Source organism: Scyliorhinus torazame, chromosome 2 (assembly GCF_047496885.1).
Source record: "Scyliorhinus torazame isolate Kashiwa2021f chromosome 2, sScyTor2.1, whole genome shotgun sequence".
Lineage (NCBI taxonomy): Eukaryota > Metazoa > Chordata > Chondrichthyes > Carcharhiniformes > Scyliorhinidae > Scyliorhinus > Scyliorhinus torazame.
In genome coordinates, this window is record NC_092708.1 from 84315803 (window position 1) to 84335626 (window position 19824).

Here is a 19824-nt window from a genome sequence, read left to right on the forward strand (position 1 = left end):
AACTCTGATGATTGATTCTCTGTGAAACGACTGATTAATGAAAGAGCTTAATCTTCTTTACTCAAATTAACAGAGATTTCCCTTTTCTCATAACTGAAACGTTTAATCCTTGTATCACCTCGGAGAACAATTTAACCTCCAACTTTTAAAGATTTACGTGTCAGAACCTTTAAATCTCAATCTACAATGTGGTAGTGTTCCCCTTTAAGGGGATGAGTACTCAGAGGGTGATGTGACCCATAGAGCGCGAATCCTGGGGCTCAGCGTAGGTATTTTACTGTAGTTAGGAGTTTGGAGTCATGGAGTAGAATAGCCTTTATCTCACTCACTGTAAATAGTTATTTGCCTGATGTGGTGAACCACTGTTATTGTAGTTCCACTATTGTTCCACTGTTACTTACAGCGCTGTATATATTCCCTGTTACTGTTTGTTCCATTGTTACTCACTGTGTTATATATTGTTGTTCTTCAGTGGCTCCGCCCCACTGGGTGTTGTATATAGTTGACTGATCTGCAGCCCTGTCTCCAGTCTGGGTTCAGCAGCAGACAGGCTACATCTTAGAGTATTAAAACCATTACTTTGTTTTCTACAACTTGCCTCTTGTGTAATTGATGATGCATCAATTTAATACTCGAAGATAGTACAATAGATAAGTCACTCAAGCCTGAGCGATTGGACCGGGACCCAGAGGCAGCCGACACCACCGTGATCTTCCAGCATTGGCTAAGCTGTTTCGAGGCCTACCTCGACTCTTCCACTGACGCCATCTCAGGGGAGCACAAGCTTCGGGTCCTCAACGCCCGGGTGAGCCACCGAATATTTACCCTCATCAGAGGCACGGCCACGTACGACGAGGCGATTACACTCCTCAAAGGGCAGTACGTGAGGGCGGTAAATGAGGTGTATGCCCGGCACCTCCTCGCCATGAGGTGTCAGCACCCAGGAGAATCTTTGGCCGAGTTCCTGCATGACCTACGGGTACTCGCCCGGAATTGTAGCTGCCAGGCAGTAACGGAAGTTCAACATACCGAGCTCCTGATCCGGGACGCCTATGTGGCCGGCGTTAGGTCTGACTACATCCGTCAGTGCCTGCTCGAAGGGAGTACTCTCGACCTAAACGACACGGTGCGGCTCACAAACTCCCTGGAAATAGCCTTCCGGAATATGGATGCCTTCACGCCCGACCACGTGGCATTCTCGTGGGCGTCCTGGGCGCAGCCATCACCCGATCCGGGGGTGTCACAAGCCAACTCCGGGGGACCGTCCTGCTACTTCTGCGGCCAGGGTCAGCCTCCAAACAACGCTGCCCAGCTCGGAACGCGACCTGCAGCGAGTGCGGTAAGAAGGGCCACTTTGCAAAAGTCTGCCAGGCCCGGCCTAAAACGCCCAAATCCCGCCGCGTGGTATCATGCCTGTCGGGACCACCCCCTTCTAATGCGTCATCCGCCTTGTGCGACCCGTGGAGTCCGCCACCTTGTTCGCCATCTCTGACGCGACCCGCCATGTTCGACCCGTGGAGTCCGCAATCTTGTTCGCCATCTCCGACGTGACCTGCCACGTGCGACTCGTGTGGGCCGCCATCTTGGCTGCCATCTTCTACGCGACCCGCCACGTGCGACTCGTGCGGGCCGCCATCTTGGCCGCCATCTTCGACACCACCCGCTACCACCGACCAGACCAGCCACCTTCCACAGCTCGCCTCCGTCACCCTCGACCAGTCCCGGCCCTGTCATCTCAAGAACTCCATGATGACCGTCCGGATCAACGGGAACGAGACAACCTCCTTATTCGACTCTGGGAGCACGGATAGCTTCGGCCATCTGTATACAGTAAGGCGATGCTCCCTCCAAAGATTTCCTGCGTTGCAGACAACCTCCCTGGCTTCCGGATCACACTCTGTTGAGGTCCGGGGGTACTGTGTCGCAGCTCTTGAGATACGTGGCATAGAGTACGTTAACTTTAAACTCTACATCCTCCCCTATCTCTGTGCTCCCCTTTTATTAGGCCTAGACTTCCAATGCCATCTCCGAAGCCTGACTTAACGTTCGGTGGACCCCTGCCCCTTCTCACCGTCTGTAGCCTCGCGACCCTTAAGGTAGCCCCACCCCCGCTCTTCGCTAACCTCATCCCGGACTGTAAGCCCGTCACCACCAGGAGCAGACTATACAGTGCTCGGGACAAGGCCTTTATCAGGTCAGAGGTCCAGCGACTCCTGCGGGAAGGGATCATAGAGGCCAGTACCAGCCCCTGGAGAGCCCAAGTGGTGGTCGTCAAGACTGGGGAGAAGCTCCAGATGGTCGTCGACTACAGTCAGACGATCAACCGGTAATTGCAGCTCGATGCGTACCCCCTTCCCCGCATATCTGACATGGTCAACCAGATTGCGCAGTACCGAGTCTTCTCCACGGTAGACTTGAAGTCTGCATACCACCAGCTCCCTATCCGCACGGAGGACCGCCAATATACTGCCTTCGAGGCAGATGGGCGCCTCTACCACTTCCTCAGGGTCCCCTTCGGCGTCACCAATGGGGTCTTGGTCTTCCAACGGGAGACGGGCTGAATGGTTGACCAGTACGGGCTGCGGGCCACGTTCCATTATCTGGATAATGTCACCATCTGCGGCCATGACCAGCAGGACCATGACGCTAACATCCAGCGTTTCCTTCACACCGCCAAGCTCCTTAATCTTACGTATAATAAGAAGTGCGTTTTCTGCATGACCTGCCTAGCCATTCTCGGCTACGTTGTGGAAAACGGAGTCCTAGGGCCCCATCCCGACCGCATGCGCCCCCTCCTGCAACTTCCCCTTCCCCACTGCCCCAAGGCCCTGAAGACATGCCTGGGGTTCTTCCCGTTTAATGCCCAGTGGGTCCTCAACTATGCGGACAAGGCCCGCCCACTCATCAAATCCACCCTTTTTCCCCTGTCGGCTGAGGCCCGCCTCGCCTTCAACCGCATCAAGGCAGACATTGCAAAGGCAACGATGCACGCTGTGGACGACTCCATCCCGTTCCAGGTGGAGAGCGATGCATCTGATTTTGAATTGGCCGCTACCCTCAATCAGGCGCATGGCCTTCTTTTCCCGTACCCTCCAGGGCTCTGAAATTCGACAGTCCTCCGTCGAGAAAGAAGCCCAAGCTATTGTGGAAGCTGTGCGACATTGGAGGCATTACCTGGCCGGCAGGCGATTCACTCTCCTCACTGACCAACGGTCGGTAGCCTTCAATAATACACAGCGGGGCAAAATCAAGAACGACAAGATTCTGAGGTGGAAGATCGAACTCTCCACCTACAATTACGACATCTTCATAGAATCATAGAATCTACAGTGCAGATCGGCCCATCGAGTCTGCACCGGCTCTTTGAAAGAGCACCCTACCCAAGCCCATAGAATTTACAGTGCAGAAGGAGGCCATGCGGCCCATCGGGTCTGCACCGGCTCTTGGAAAGAGCACCCTACCCAAGGTCCACACCTCCACCCTATCCCCATAACCCAGTAACCCCACCCTACACTAAGGGCAATTTTGGACACTATGGGCAATTTATCATGGCCAATCCACCTAACCCGCACATCTTTGGACTGTGGGAGGAAACCGGAGCACCCGGAGGAAACCCACGCACACACGGGGAGGATGTGCAGACTCCGCACAGACAGTGACCCAAGCCGGAATCGAACCTGGGACCCTGGAGCTGTGAAGCATTTGTGCTATCCACAATGCTACCGTGCTGCCCTGTTATTGTAGTTCCACTGTTGTTCCACTGTTACTCACAGCGCTGTATATATTCTCTGTTACTGTTTGTTCCATTGTTACTTACTGTGTTATATAGTGTTGTTGTTCCGTGGCTCCGCCCCACTGGGTGTTGTATATAGTTGACTGATCTGTAGCCCTGTCTCCAGTCTGGGTTCAGCAGCAGACAGGCTACATCTTAAGAGTATTAAAACCATTACTTTGTTTCCTACAACTTGCCTCGTGTGTAATTGATGGTGCATCACCTTAATAAACCATGTATTCGTTAATCCATTTGGCGGTTGCCAGCCTTTCAAGGTGCTACATAAACCTTTTAAGGTTTCACCAGCATGGGAGAGAATTGCTGCACATTCTCCTGATCTCCTACCTTTGGCCCAAGGTGAGGAAAAATCTTGGAGCAAAGGGATACGCACCATTCTAGCTGGTGTGCCACCAAAGCTACAGTTAGTAAATTCGGTGAACCAATCCTGACTGAAATTTCAAGTATATTTGTCCTCCCCTTATTCATCCTTCCTGGATGTATCACCCTATAGCTGTCTGGAATAAATTTCTTCTGAATTTTATGCAGCAATTTTACATGTGTAAATTAGTTTGTTAACTTAAGATACTAATGTAGAAAACATTTTAATTATACCTGTCTAAAGTTTTCAGTCAATTCCACAGCCACTTACAGTGATTGTCTTTAATACCTTCAGATTCATGTCATTTGAACTGCGATGGAAGGAATGAGTACATTGTTCGAAGCAGTGACCATAAATGCGAATGCAAATGTCTTCCTGGCTACAAAATAATCAACAAAGAATGTGAAAGGTTGAGTCTGAATAACTAGCGTACAAGATTACTTTTATTTTACAAATCTTTCTTCCCCTACAGGCTGCTCATTGCACATTGTCATCCAGCCAGTGGAGGAGATGTGGCTGGAAGAAAGCGGCTGTGTGCAGTGAGATATCCCCTCTGAACAGGATTCATGATTCCTGCCACAAATCCACTCACAGCTATAAAGCTTGTCTATCATAAAAGCCTTGCTACCGCAAGGAGCATTATCAAAAAATAAGCAGTGAGCTGAAGCACCCCCTCCACTGCTTGGTCTATTTGGAACAACATTGAGGCCTATCCCTGAGTGGCTTTCCAGATTTGTGTCTGCTGCCACCCTCACAGTTCTGTTATCATGAGGGACACATCCTTGCCAGCATTGGGCAACTACAAGTGAAAGAGGAATAGGAAGAAATGGAAGATAAAGAGAAGAAAGTAGGGAAAGAGAAGCAAAACACCAGAACCCTATCTGCTCAAGCTCTGAGAGAGGAACATTTTACCTCAGTCATCCTTCCTATTCCCTTCCCCATTCACTACTTTTCCCACAATCCTTACCACTTTCCTTACAATTAAAGTCCTACATTATCTTCCTTAGCCCCTGATTTATGGGTCTTGCCTTCACTTCAAATAACCTTGAAGAATGACCGCAAGCAGCTCTTGGCCTAGAGATTCCCATTTCGTATTGGCTTGGACTGTGCTATTCTGGGCCTGGTACGCTGAGTGGCATCAACAATGGATCGGCCAGACTATTTGGCAGGAGAAGTGTCATCATGAGATGCATTTTCCATGCCAAGGTCATTCTTCTGTGGCAGCATTTTGGCACTCCTAATGCTCTGTTGGAGAATGGAATGATGCAACTCCTAGAAGCACCATTCAGGAGTGACCCCTTAAATTGAAAATGGCTGCCACCTGAGATTTCACGGCAGCCGTAGAAGAGGTCTAAGCATCCATGGCAGCAGTTTGTGTCAGAGCTGCCTATGGAGGCAGGGCTTTTAACCAGCCTACCTTGGTGACTCTTGTCTTGGCATCCAGGGTCAGCAGGCAGGTATTACTGTCCCGCCAAATGTGAACCCTCGCAAATGGCCAACTGACTGCGGCGGGACCAGAAAATCCCGCCGGCTGCTGATGGCAAGCTGCCTCCGCCGCAGGAAAACTGCCACGGGGAAACTGGAAAATCCCAGTCCTTGTTTCTAATTGTTCTTGGTGTATGGGAAATGGGAGCAAGGTTTCATTTATTTCACATTCCTGCTTTACTTGAAAAAGTGGTATTGTGCCTGAATAGCTGCCATCCTCTGATGCTGGTATCCTTATAATTGCGTTAGGTATAGATTTCTAGGATGTTGGCCCCAATGATGTTGAAAGAATGCTGATGTATGCCCACATCAGGATGATGTGCGACTTGGAGGTGGCATTGGAAGTGGTGGTGTTGCGATAACTTTGCTGATAATGTACCTCTGTGATTGAGCAGCAAGCTGAAAATCACCATCAAAGTTTATGTAAATAAACTATGATGTGTTTGCTCTGCCCAAAGACTTGGCTTAGTGTCTTGCTGATGTTTCACCCTAAGCTGTTTTCTTGTTAGTTCCTTGCCAGTGGTGGTTTTCCATTGCCTTCAACTCTTAGGGGAGGCTAAGGAGGCAGGTTCCACGTCTGCGTCAGCCATGCTGTTGGTGTTATTCCGAAACATATGCTAGCCATCTAGCCAATCAATCTAGCCGGCCCTCCATCAATGAAGCACCACGCAGCAATTGGTGCAAATGTAAATACATTCCAGCAAAGAGTTAATACCTTCAGGATAGGAAAGGCATGGAGAAAAATGGAGAGGAAGAAAATTACATACAAATTATTAACATTTGTATTTTCTGTTCAGGATTTATGAAAATGTTAGGGTAAGCAGATTCATTAAAGAGATTTGCAAAGACAACTAAACACTATTGGTAACTGAGTAAAGCTGAACAAAAAGAAACACAATTTTAACTCTTTTACTCTTATTTTAAGTTAACTGTTTTAGTAGACCAGAGTTAATTCAAAATGTTACACAAAGCATTTATTATTACTAGTTTCAACTAATGGTGTGCTTCTTTTAATTTAGGTGTCCATTTGGCTATAATGGAGTAGACTGCAAGGATGGTAATAAATTCAATTAATAGCTTCAACCTCACACATAAGATGAAAGGGATAGAATTTTTTCATTAATGGACAGTGCCTCCCTGGTGGTCTATGTGTGTGCGTGGGTGGGCGTGTGTGTGGGGCAGAGTTGAGCCATGAGAAATTCCTATCGAAGGACATTGGTCGAACTCAGTGAAGGGGGTTCAAATCCACCTCTAACGTATGGCATAACTGTCTTGTTAATGCTGAAGTACGTTTCAGAACAATGATACCGCATTTCCAAGCATTGACATCCTTCACCTTGATGAGCATAAAATTTATTTTCCAAAAATCTGGGGCGGGATTCTCCGAGCCCGCTCCTGGTCGGAGAATCGGCGGGGGAGGGTGATCGACACCCACCATGCCGCTCCGACACCAGGTCACCAATTCTCTGGTGACCAGGGAATCGGTGCCAACCGCACCGGCGTGGTCGCCGCAGTGCCGGTCGGGGGCCGTTGAAAGCGCGCTCGAAGGGTTGAGTGCCCGCCGAGTACCGCCGAGTCCCGCCGAGTCCCGCCGGCGTCATTCATGTATGGTCCTATCCGGCAGGACCTCGGCATTCTGGCTGCGGGAGCCGTCCTGGTGGGGGGGGGCGGGGGAAGCCGACTCCACGGTGGCCAGGTCCGCGATCGGGGGCAACTGATCAGCGGATGCGCTAATTCTGGGAGGGGGGGCCTAAATTCCTCCGTGCCGGGCCCCTGTAGGGCTCCACCATGTTGCCAGCGGGCCGGTGCGGAGACGGCCATGGCACGCATGCGAGGACCCGCGGCAGCCGTGTAGGGCCGGCGTTTGGCGCCGGAGCAGCGCACAGCACTCCAGTGCCATTCTAGCCCCTGAAGAAATGGAGAATGACTGGGCCTGGAGTCCCATTGGCGCAGTCGTTGCTCGCGCCGATTTTTGACGCCAGCATCAGCACTTGGCCGGGATTTCGGAGAATCCCAGCCAAGAACTCCAAGGCAAGGGGCATGATCTTTCAAAATGGACTTCCTCTGTCTGTCAATAGAAGAAGGATTTTTTAACATTTATTTATTGTTAAAAAGATGAAGCACATGGACAATTTATTTGCTACACCGAATGAATCCTCTTGCATCAAAAAGCATTAATTGTTGGGTTATGAATATATGTGTGAAAATATCGTAATGAATAAATTGTCAATAACTATCGCCAGATGCTGCTAGTTTAAAATTAAGATAACATTAATATTAAGGCTCTAATTGCAGCTATCACAATTGCATTTGGTTCACTAATGTCCTTTAGGGAAGGAAATCTGCCATCCTTACCTGGTCTGGCCAACATGTGGGGCGTCATTCTCCGACCCCCCGCCGGGTCGGAGAATGGCCGTTGGCCGCCGTGAATCCCGCCCACGCCCCCCGCCGAAGTCTCCGCTCCCGGAGATTGGGCGGGGGCGGGAATCGGGCCGCGCCGGTTGGCGGGACACCCCGCTGGATTCTCCGGCCTGGATGGGCCGAAGTCCCGCCCAGGAATTGCCTGTCCCGCCGACGTAAATCAAACCTGGTATTTACCGGCGGGACCAGGCGGCGTGGGCGGGCTCCGGGGTCCTGGGGGGGGGCGCGGGGCGATCTGACCCCGGGGGGTGCCCCCACGGTGGCCTGGCCCGCGATCGGGGCCCACCGATCCGCGGGCGGGCCTGTGCCGTGGGGACACTCTTTCCCTTCCGCCTCCGCTACGGCCTCCACCATGGTGGAGGCGGAAGAGACTCTCCCCACTGCGCATGCGCGGGAAACTGACAGCGGCCGCTGACGCTCCCGCGCATGCGCCGCATTTCCGCGCCAGCTGGCGGGGAAACAAACGCCATTTCCGCCAGCTGGTGGGGCGGAAATCCCTCTGGCGTCGGCCTAGCCCCTCAATGTTGGGGCTAGGCCGCCAAAGATGCGGAACCTTCCGCACCTTTGGGCCGGCGCGATGCCCGTCTGATTGGCGCCGGCTTTGGCACCAGTCGGCGGACATCCCGCCGTTGGGGGAGAATTTCACCCGTGATTCCAGGCCCACAGCAATGTGGCTGACTCTTAACTGCCCTCGGAAATAGCCCAGCAAGCAACTCAGTTCAAGGGAAATTAGGAATGGGCAACAAATGCTGGCCTTGTCAGCAACACCTACATGAATAAAAAAAGCTCTGTTCATCTTGTGTTGTTGTACGTGAAATTCAAATTAAATAAACCCATTCAGTCTATGAGGTCAACTAGCCACTGAGGTTATCGCAGACTCTGTTTTCTAAACAAATGTTAGATTGGAAGTCCAAACAACATTCAACTGTGCTATATTTTCTCATTATCCTGCTTTATTTTACTGATGCATTTATAAACTGCTTATCTACAAAAAGAAAGAACAACATTAAGGTCAGGAATCTAGGCAGTGCGCCACTCACTGATGGCGAAATTCTCTGCTCCCGCCTCTGTCAAAGGGAATTCCCATTGAAGCCAATGCATGCCGTCAGGAAGCCCGCAGGAGGGTGTGTGCTGCCGGAGGGATCAGAGAATCCTGCCTCCGGCGAACGGCCGGAGAATTCCGACCTAAAAGTTTGAAAGGTAGAGAAATAAGAGAAGCTTGGCATTCACTTTTAAAGAGTAGGGAAGGTTCAGGGGATATTTCATGGGGATGATCAAGGAGTAAATATGAGAAAATATTTTACTGGCACTGGGCACAAGTCAGAGGATATAACTTTAAGATAAAAGAATCAGAGGGATGATAGATTTTTGTTATGCAGCAATCTATATGATCTGGAATGCATGGCCTGAAAAACTGATGGAAACATATTCAATAGTAACTTTCAGAATGAAATTGGATCTATACCTGATAAGTAAAAAAAATGCAGGGTTCTGCTAAGACAGTGCGGAAGGAGAATTGAATCAATAGCTCTTTCAAAGAGACACAATCGGTGAGATTTCCGCGAAACCCGGCATGTGTTTCACGGTAGCGGCCCGCCATTGTCTGGCAAAGATCCCGCCGTTGTCAATGGCAATTCCCGTTGAATGCACCCCTCACCAATGGGAAAGCCCAATCCCGCCAGTGGAACGGCTGGAAAATTCTAGCCCATGAGTCAGATTGCCTCTTTTAGGCTGTATGATCTATGGAGCAATGTAATAACATTTTACAGCATCAATATTGAGGTTCAAAGGTTTCAAGTACAGCTTGTGATTCTTCATTTGATAATTATTTTAAAATGTGATTTCACTTTGTAGGATTTCAACTCACTACTCTAGTGATAGGTGTTGTACTTGGAATTGCATTACTGGGTGTGACAATTGGACTCATTTACGCATGTATCAGGTAATATTATTTATTTTATCTGAATCCAATATTCTGCATAATTGATGCACAAGAAAGACCCTCCAAAAAGTACAACTCAAGATAAAGAAATTTAATTATCACTGAAGTAATTTCATAAATTTGCAAATGTACTTCTGAAATGTCTGTTTTTTAAGGTATACATTATAGCATTAGAATCATAGAATTTACAGTGCAGAAGGAGGCCATTCGGCCCATCGAGTCTGCACTGGATCTTGGAAAGAGCATCCCAATTAAGCCCACATCTCCACCCTATCCCCGTAACCCAGTAACCCCGCCTAACCTTTTTTGGACACGAAGAGCAATTTAGCATGGCCAATCCGCCTAATCTGCACATCTTTGGACTGTAGGGACATGCCAGGGATCAGGCCCAGGGGTGCCCTGCTCTTATGAGGTGGTGTGGGGGGGGGGGGGGGGGGGGGGGGCTCAAGGACCCCCTAAGGGGTAAGCTGAGACATTGAGAGGGCCCCGGAGTCCGTGATGGGGATGCCGGGAATTCGAGCGGTCAGGGCGTGATTTAAAAATGACGGCCGGAGGCTGCACTTACCTTCATTTCCTGCACTGAAATAAAGGTAAGTGCGGCCTCAGCAGGACAATGTGTGAATTACAGGGCCAAAAAAAACCAGTTTGATAGCGGGGTTGTTCACGTTGCTGTAGGTGCTGAGAAACTACCCGCTAAATGTAACCAAAACGGGACTCTATTATATTCCTGCTAAATCGTGCTCCCATCTCCTTTCCACCCATCACATTGTGAGAAACACAAGGCATGCTATGAGTGTTTTATCTGATAGAATGACAGGCCCCAACAATTCTCAAAAATTATAAAAGAATACAGCAAACAAGTGATATTAGGCATTTTTTATCAGTTCAAACAAAATGAAAATATCACCTGTGCCACTTTAAAGCTGGTATTTTTTCAATTTTAATTTTCTCCCATTATGTCTTGATGCAACCTTGACATCAGTGGATGAGGTGGAAGCAGCCTGCTCAATGTGTTGCCTTGGATGACCGTGGCAGACGTCCTCTGGAGCCGTGGAGTCTTGAAGGCTCCAGTCTACTGCAGGTCTCTTGCACTGGTGCGGGGCATCCCTCTCGGCCTCGCCTGCTGGAGCTGTTGGGGTCAATAGTGGAGGGGATGAAAATACACCACTAAGCTTGGGACTGTCGTGAGATAAAGTCTGTGCAGAAGCTGTCATGCACTCCTCCACCATCTGAGTACGTGAAGGCACTCCTCCTGTCTCATCCCACTCTCACCCAGCCACTGCTGCATTATGCCCTTGGCTAAAGTGATGGATTGCAGATCAAGGCACATATGCATTGAATGCTCAACGTTGCCCCTATTGGTGCTCGGCATCCTTTCCATGGATGAAACCATGCACACAGAAGCCTGGGATGTGGCATAACACAAAGCGTGCATGGATACCTCTATTCTTTGTATAATCACTGATATCGCCACTACATTTGCCTCTTCCCTCTGTTGCATGTCCATCAGGCTTCTTGTGGCCATGACCAGAGCAGAGATCTGTCGCCCGGGACCTGATCTCCAGCACTCCTATGATCCTCAGGGGACCCAGTTGTCATATCCACATTCAGCGATTGCTCTGTGGTGTGCTCACCAGTCTGTACTCCAGAACTTACACACTACTCCTCCACAGACTGTGTTGGTGTAACTGGTGAAGGTGGATGATGAAGTATATGGCTTCTTCGTTCCAAGTCTTTTGGTTTCTTTCTTGGCTGTGGCCTGGCCTTTGGATAGTGATGACCTGTGGTGAACAGAAAAAAGGTTGCCTTGTCCTCCTTACTCCTGGTTGGTCCAGCCTCGCCACTTTCCACTGATCGCATCCTTGGCCAGGGATTTCCATTGTCTGCTCCTTGGCGGCTGGGAAGTGCCTTAGGTCTGGAACTCCTCTTCCTCCTCCTCCTGTGCATCTCCTCTCACTGACATTGTGGGTCTACTTGTCCTATATGACAAAATGCAGAGTTAATGACTTGTCAAGTGACATCTAACCTCTTTATCTGCATGCAATCCATCACACAATGATCCTGTCATTCACACATTGCATCCAAACACACACAAAAGGCAAACTTCCACAAGCTTTGGTCTCAATTGCCATGTAGCACTAAGGTTGATTTCACATTCACTTTTCAGACATAACTGCCCACTTGCAGACATTTTTGATGACCATTGCTACTTATCCTTTTGGATCAGAGTAAGCTGTTAACTCGTTTTCTGAACTGGACCCAGGTTCGGTGGGTCACCCCCGGGGTTGCTCACCACCTCTGCCATCCCCATCCAGGTCTCCTTGAGGCCTTCTGATGCCATCTGCAGGAAAGAGCACCTCCCACATTTCCCTGACAGGCTGAAGGGGAATGGGCAGGGAGGCTTCACTGAACCATGCTGCTGATCTGCTTCAATGGTCTAATATTTCTACAAAGATTATGGTCTTAGTGGTGGAGTGTCCTGGCAACAATGCATAGTCTCCCGATTTGAAAAGAAGGTTCATGAATGGGCCACCCATAGATGCTGCAATGTTAGCTGACAGCAGGTTTCACCAATGAGAAGCTTCCCCTGCAGATAAATCGAACTTATTTTCCATGCGTGCAGCTGGCACCAAAAGTGGAAAGGCAGCGGAGGCCCTCAGTTCTGATTACGGCATTGGGAATGACACTCCGTTGACAAAATCCTGGCCAAAGTGTTTTTTAATGAATTAAATAGCAATCCGCACCTAAAATTACAAGGGATGTCACCAATTGCCCTTTCTTTCTCAATTTTCTGTTTTATAGCTCCTTTTCCTCCTCAATCTGATTGTATACCCACAATCTTCTGATAAAGTAGACGTAGAGCGGATGCTTCCTCTTGTGGGTCATTCTAGAAAGAGAGGTCATAAGTCTCAGGATAAAAGATAGCAAATTTAAAACAGAGTTGAGGTGAAACTACTTTTCCCAAAGGGTTGTGAATCTGTTGAGTTTGCTACCCCACAGTGTGGTGGATGCTGGGACAGTGAGTACATTTAAGGAGGAGATAGACAGTAGACAGATTTTTAATTGGTAATGGGTTGAAAGGTGACAGAGAATGGGCAGGACGGTGGAGGTAAGGCCAGGATGAGATCAGCCGTGTTTGAATGACAGAACAGACTCGATGGGCCAAAAGGCCAAATTCTGCTCCTATATCTTATGAACTTATAAGTGGGCATTCCAGGGCAGCACAGTGGCGCAGTGATTTGTGCTGCTGCCTCACAGCACCGAGGTCCCAGGTTCGATCCCGGCTCTGGGTCACTGTCCGTGTGGAGTTTGCACATTCTTCCTCTGTTTGCGTGGGTTTCACACCCACAACCCAAAGATGTGCAGGGCAGGTGGATTGGTCACGCTAAATTGCCCCTTAATTGGAAAAAATGAATTGGATACACTAAATTTATTTTTAAAAAATAAGTGGACATTCTTCATGTCCAATCTAAGCACTGTAGAATTCAGCAAACAATGTAAATTGTAACTTTAGTAGAAGGAGGGAAGTCGATGCTGATCAATTGTTTAAAGAAGCATTACTTTAATATAAATATGGCACTGTAGCATTCTGAACAAAGTCTGAAATCTTCTGGAAAATACTGATCTTTCTTCTCAGGCACTTCTGCAAAACATAATTCAAATAGTTTCCTCCCCAAGGTAGCCAAAAATAGCTGATGATACAAAAAAGACCAAAAATGTCTGAAATGTTTGGAGAGTGGAGGGGTAACATCAATAGATCATAAACACACAAGTGTGAGACAGCAGTTCATTGGGCCATGATGGAAACAGTTCTATGGTTGAAAAATCTATTCTGCTCAAGAAAACAGTAAGAAGTTTAACAACACCAGGTCAAAATAGTAGAAGGTTCCAAGCTCTGATCCATTGTAGAGTTGCTTCATTTTCTAATACAGATATACTTTCTAAATGAGCAACTATTAAATTTCACTGCTGCAGACTAAAACATGTTGACAATGGTGAACATGAACACCTCTTGAATGAACAATCGAACACAGGAGGACATCAAATGAAGATTCCAAGAGTAAATATGGGCATCGACTCGATGGTAAGCAGATCATCAGCTAAAGACTGATGAGTTATTTTTAAATAATTTGATATGCTTTACATGAGGATTGCGCACCAGTACAGAACACCTCAGATTTTCCCTCAAGTTAAATTAATGGAAGGTAAATCAGGGTCATATATGAGCTGTGTAGCTCTTCCCACCCAGCTTTCCTCTTTGAGTTATACAGTGGCAGTGAAAACACATTTTCACTGCCATACGAAATACTTTGAATGACTTTGAATTAATATCTTAAACTAAACCAATTTAAATGCTGAATTGCTGAGTGAATTACTTTAGGCAAGTGTGGGTGATGCTCAGCAAAGTTCAGTAAAGTTATTTAATTTATGCAATTTAATTAACCATGACTTTGCTAGGAAAAAAGCTGACTCTTTAACAAGAACAATTTTCCAATTTATTTTGGTTGCTTGGGAGAGATTTTATTGGCTCCCAGGTGGCAGGCTGGTAAAATTCCCAGGTGCCACATCAGGAAGGGTCCAAAATGCAGTCCTCTTGCTGGACCATTTTCCCAGCAGCATGAAACAGAAGCAATTCAGCTGCTTCCTTCTCCTAGGCCAACGGCCAATTTAAATAATTGAAGAACTATTGACAACCATTTTCCTGGGCCACTGGAATTTTCCCAGTGGTGAATTGGTTCCCACTGAGTGGGAGAGCCACCAGCTGCATGGGGGCAGCGTCCCAGTGGCATTCCAGTATGGGGGAGGTAGCATCAAAGTTGGAGACACCAGTAACCAAGAAGGGGGACCCAGAGGCAATGACCACGCCTCAGACACTGGTTGAGTGATTTCACCTCTAATCGCTGGGACCTGCCTGCCTGACCCTGTCACAGGAACAAATCTTTTACCATCTCTATGAAGGTATTTTAAAATGGAGGCACCATCTGGTTCTCCTTGCAGACTCGGCATCTGCCCCTTCACTCCACGATTCTGCGAAGGCTACAGAGGTGTTGGCCCGATCAGGCCAACAGCATGGAAAGTCAGCTTACCATCCTTAATTGAATGGTAGCCTCAGTGACAGCCTCTTAATTGACTGCCGCCAGGAGTATTGTTGCCTGTGGTCCCACAGCCTCCCCATGTGAGTTTTGTATCCACGTTAGGTCCCAATGTTGGGACTCATCCCTTCCCAGGAAAATCTCAACTCTTATTTTATTTAATATTGGCACATTAGAAATTTTATCTCACCGGTTCCAAATTTCCAATCATATTTCCAAAATGTTGATATGCACAAGACCACAGAGGACAAAAATGCCTCTCTGCTAATATCCTAATATTTGATAAAATGCTCACATAAAGTTAATCCTATTTTCAACTGACGAACATTTATAAATTGTTGAAATTCCCTTTTTAGTTTCTTGCTCCATTGCACTTTTTCTCCCTACTTGGTCCTCTCATGATTTTTTATTATAGGCAGTCAAATTCCAGAAATTCGCTGAGACTAGTAAATGTTTATAACACTGCTAATGCAAACCGGATGTGTATGTAACAGTAACTATCAACCATAATATTAAAAATTACCTAAAACAAGTGTAGAATTAGGCAAACTAATTAGTTCAAAGTAGCTAATTAAATAGTTCTGATACCTTCATGCAAAATGATTAATTCTCATATTCATGGAGAAAAAAACAACTTATTTTGTCGATTTCTTCTTCTTCCTCCTCTAATTCTTTACTTACTTCCAACTCTACACAGAAAAAGCAAAGCCCAGAATGGAATGAAATGAGTAACCAAGGCAACAAGTATGAAAATCATGCCATGGAATATGAAATTCCCAGGGGAAGGCGCTACTGAGCTGACTAAAATACTCTGAGAAAGTGATGAAAAAACACAACATCTACAATAAAAAGGACAAATGCGGTGCTTTAGTTCAAGCAAAGTATCATATGCGTAACATTAACTTAACTTTCCAATTTACAAATTCCGACTGACCAACATTTTATTTCCAATGTTTTCTGCTTGCCATATTTTTTCCTTTTCAGAAACCTGAGCAATGACCAAACCATTAATATCATCCCAGTACTTTTAGTCCAACCCCCCGGCCATGCGGACCCAGCCTGCCAAATACTGTCCCCCTGTAACCCCCCCCCCCCCACCCCCGATTTCGCCGTTAAAAGAGATGTCTGCCTGACGCTCCTACTCCCTTTGGATACCTCAGGTCCCTCCATGATTCCTTGGGGCAAAGAGGCAACTGAAGGAAGGTTGAGGTGCCTGTCCCCCTTACATAGCCACTGCAAAAGCTCGTCCATTGCTACATCGATAAAATTACAGGTTTGAGTGCATCTCCGGCAGAAACTGGACTTTCTGCTAGACCAGGTTCTCCCTGGTACCCACCAGCCCCTCCATAGTGACCTCGATATGCTCACTAGATTAGGGACCATGTGGACAGGCTCCTCCACCTCATCTACCACTCTGTTGAGGGCGCCTGACACATTTGCATGATGTTCCCTTGCCTCTCGCTGCATCTCCAAACTCCTGTCCATGACTGTTCCCAGAGGCTCATCTTCAGACTTAATCTTAGCAGCGATCCCTTCCCCAGCAGTCTGCAAGTGCCAGGAACCTTGGCTTTCCCTACCTCGTGCTGCGAACATGTCTCCATGCGGTGACCACCAGAGTGTGAGATCCAGCCTAAACTAGGTCTATGACTCACTGAGATGAATGTTTCTGGGTTGAGCGGAGGGTGCAGGTGAACGCTGTGAAGGCTCTACTGGTGAAAATTCATTGACATTGTCATCTACCTTGCTCCTCTGCAGGCTGGGGCTGAGTTCTATATTAGGGCGTGGACTCACCCTCTTCCTGCTGGAATATGTAATGGAAAGAGGAAAGAATGATCATCTGCATGATCTGCCTTCTACAATGCACAGAACCTCACCCTCAGGTTTCGATATGCAGAGAGTACTTCAACAGCACCATTCAGACTTACTCAATCTAGTAGCTGGATGGACAAAAACAACAGAGCTATAGCCTTTGCAGCCAACCAATGCCAACCTGCCGCCCCAACAAGATTAATGCCTTCCATGTGGCTTGGTCAGAGCCCATGGCTGCCTCCTTGCTGCAGACCACATGAGGGGCTATGAGGCAGTATCCCAGCACCTAGGAAGGGGCTTTTATGCATGGGCAACACAGATGGTGGCCTTGCCATTGATGCCCATTTCCCAGTTGCCATTCACTGAGGTGAGAATGGGGAATACCGTTCATTTACCCTGGTCGTGTGGATAAGGTCATTCATTCTTTTCTTACATTTCAGGATGGTCCTCCACTGAATTTACTTGGCATTGACCACCCTGGCAAATGTCCTCCCATGAAGGTGTGGAGAGACAGTTGGACCTCTTCCACCAATTCCTCCTGTCCTCCAAGGTTTGCAGTAGTGTCCAAAGAGGCTTTGTTGAACCTTTGGGGCTTGTGCTTGCTGTTGCCTGGCAGCCATGTCCCGACCCAAACTCATGGGGCAATGAATAAGTAACTGTCCAGATGACTTTTAAATATGGTGCCCAGATACGACAGGGGGATGCATGACTTGCTGTCTACCCTGCCATGCAATTTGCCCAAACTCCTGGCTGAATAGATAATGAGCCTAACATCACATGATTTGACAGGTTTACCTGCTAGGTCCTGTGGCAGGCGTCCCTCTGACCACCATGGGACTTAGGTTCAAAGTGGAAAATCCCGGGCCATCTTTTTGCACATACATGGTTTACAAATTGACATCCCCCTGCCCCCTCAGCCATGACACACTATACTTGCATGAGTAGTCAGCCTTAACTTCCATCCTATAAATGCATGCTTTATTTACCAATACCTTATAACGGCGCGCAGGGAACTAAGCAGGAAATACAGGCTGAGATGTGTGGGAGTTCAAGACACAGCAATCCACCTAACCTGCACACCTTTGGACACTAAAAGGCAATTTAGCTTGGCCAATCCACATAACCTGCACATCTTTGGACATTGAGTCAAGTAGCCTCTTCCTTTGCTTTAAATTCTATGAAAAGGTAACTTTTAACTGATTCAACTGATTTGTAATTAATCTTTCCCATTTTGCTAATCAATAACATTTACAGAGTAATTACATAAAATAACTTTGATTGGAAAAATCTTAGTATCGATTCCTGTGCACGACAATCCTCTTTGTTCCTCAGAATGAGGATGATGTTTTCCGGGCTTTATGATTTGTGTGTCCTGTATATAGTGCATGAAAACAAAATGTACTTTCAAATGATAAGTTTATAATCTGGAATGAATGAAGGGAAGTTAGTATGCTGGTTATTTTTTTAAAAATTAATTTGTTCTTACAAAATGTGTTTGCAAATAATGTAATAAATAAAACATTATATATTTCTCCATATCTTGACTAATGAATTGACTCAATCTTTGATGTGCTCGCTTGTCTCCAAACTTCTTTTAGAAATCTAATGTTTTTGGCCCTTCTCCTGCTCCTGGTCCTCTTGAAGCAGACGGCATGCAAACCTCTCGCTGTCTCCCATTTCAATGATTGTAGTGCTCTGTTGAGTGTCAACCACGCTTCTCACTTACTGAACGCTACACAGAAGGTACTGCAACATTTGAAGATGTATTCCAGCCAGCATCATGCTCTTAAAGCCAACCTGTCCCTGTTAAAGGGGAGCTGCACTACTTAGGAGGAAGCTGCTGACTGCCTTTGGTGGAATTGGCTGCAGGTAGAAATAAAACTAACCCCAGGGAAGGGAATGGGTTCTTAGATTCACAGATGTGGCGTCGGAGGCCTTAGTTATGGAGAACGACAGGAGGAAATAGTTTATGTTTCCGTGGAGGGCCAGAAGGCCCTTAAGGAACACCCTTTGCAGGGAATCAGAGTAGGTGGCCAGGAAGATCAGCTTCCAGAGTCTGGCCCAAGGGCCTGGCAGCAGTGTAGTAAGTGAAAAGTTCAATGTCCAAGTCAGTGAATGCGTTCTCAAAGGACAGCGCACCAACTTCTCATGCTGCTCAATGTACCACACACTCAATACTCACCTGTCAGCAAACCCTAGCAGCCAGGACTCAGGCTTTACATTAGACCCTCCACCTCACTCTCACACACATACCAATGATGCCAGTCACACATCCTCCTCTTGCTGCCTCCACATGCCTCCAGCAGTTCAAGTATGACAGACACCTTAGCCAGACACAGTACCCACACTGTCCTAGATCCTTGAGGATGTTAACTAAGTCCCTGCTTTATACACCTGCTCAAATACCACCTTACCCCCATCTACGTGGCATGATGTGCATGCTGCTGGGGGAGGCTGTGGTGTTACGGTATTGTCACTGAACTAGTAATCAAGAGACCCAGGGTAATGCTCTGGGGACCAAGGTTCAAATCTCATCCTGGCAGGTGAAATTTGAATTCAATACAAACAAATCCTGAATTAAAATGTTTTTTTGATGATCATGAAACCATTGTCAATTGCTGTGGTTTGCTCATGTCCTTTAGGGAAGGAAATCTGCTATCTTTATATGGTCTGGCCTATATGTGACTCCATACCCATAGCAAAGTGGTTGTCTCTTAAATGCCCTCTGAAATGGCTGAACAAACCACTCCGTTCAAGGGAATTATGAGTGGGCAATAATTGCTGGCCCAGCCAGCGAAGCCCACATTCCATGAATTAATTTTTTTAAATGGTGTGATTATGGGCCTCCTGTGAACCAGCCCTTTTCCCTCACACCAACCTTCTGGTTCTGATGCTCCGCTTTCAGACACTCACCTGATCAGCC

At 47.4% G+C, this 19824-nt stretch overlaps 1 protein-coding gene across 23 annotated transcripts in view; it reads left to right on the plus strand.

The window, feature by feature from the left end:
• LOC140389119 (mucin-13-like) overlaps positions 1 to 18439 on the plus strand; it is a 206150-nt gene extending 187711 nt beyond the window's left edge. For all 23 annotated transcript variants that reach the window (XM_072473324.1, XM_072473279.1, XM_072473344.1 and 20 more), the window contains 5 exons: positions 4446 to 4560; positions 6656 to 6693; positions 9912 to 9999; positions 13975 to 14083; positions 15790 to 18439. In XM_072473324.1, coding sequence (XP_072329425.1) covers positions 4446 to 4560; positions 6656 to 6693; positions 9912 to 9999; positions 13975 to 14083; positions 15790 to 15888 — 449 coding nt within the window. In that variant the 3' untranslated portion in view covers positions 15889 to 18439. The remainder of the gene's footprint in view (positions 1 to 4445; positions 4561 to 6655; positions 6694 to 9911; positions 10000 to 13974; positions 14084 to 15789) is intronic.
• The last annotated feature ends 1385 nt before the right edge of the window (positions 18440 to 19824 follow it).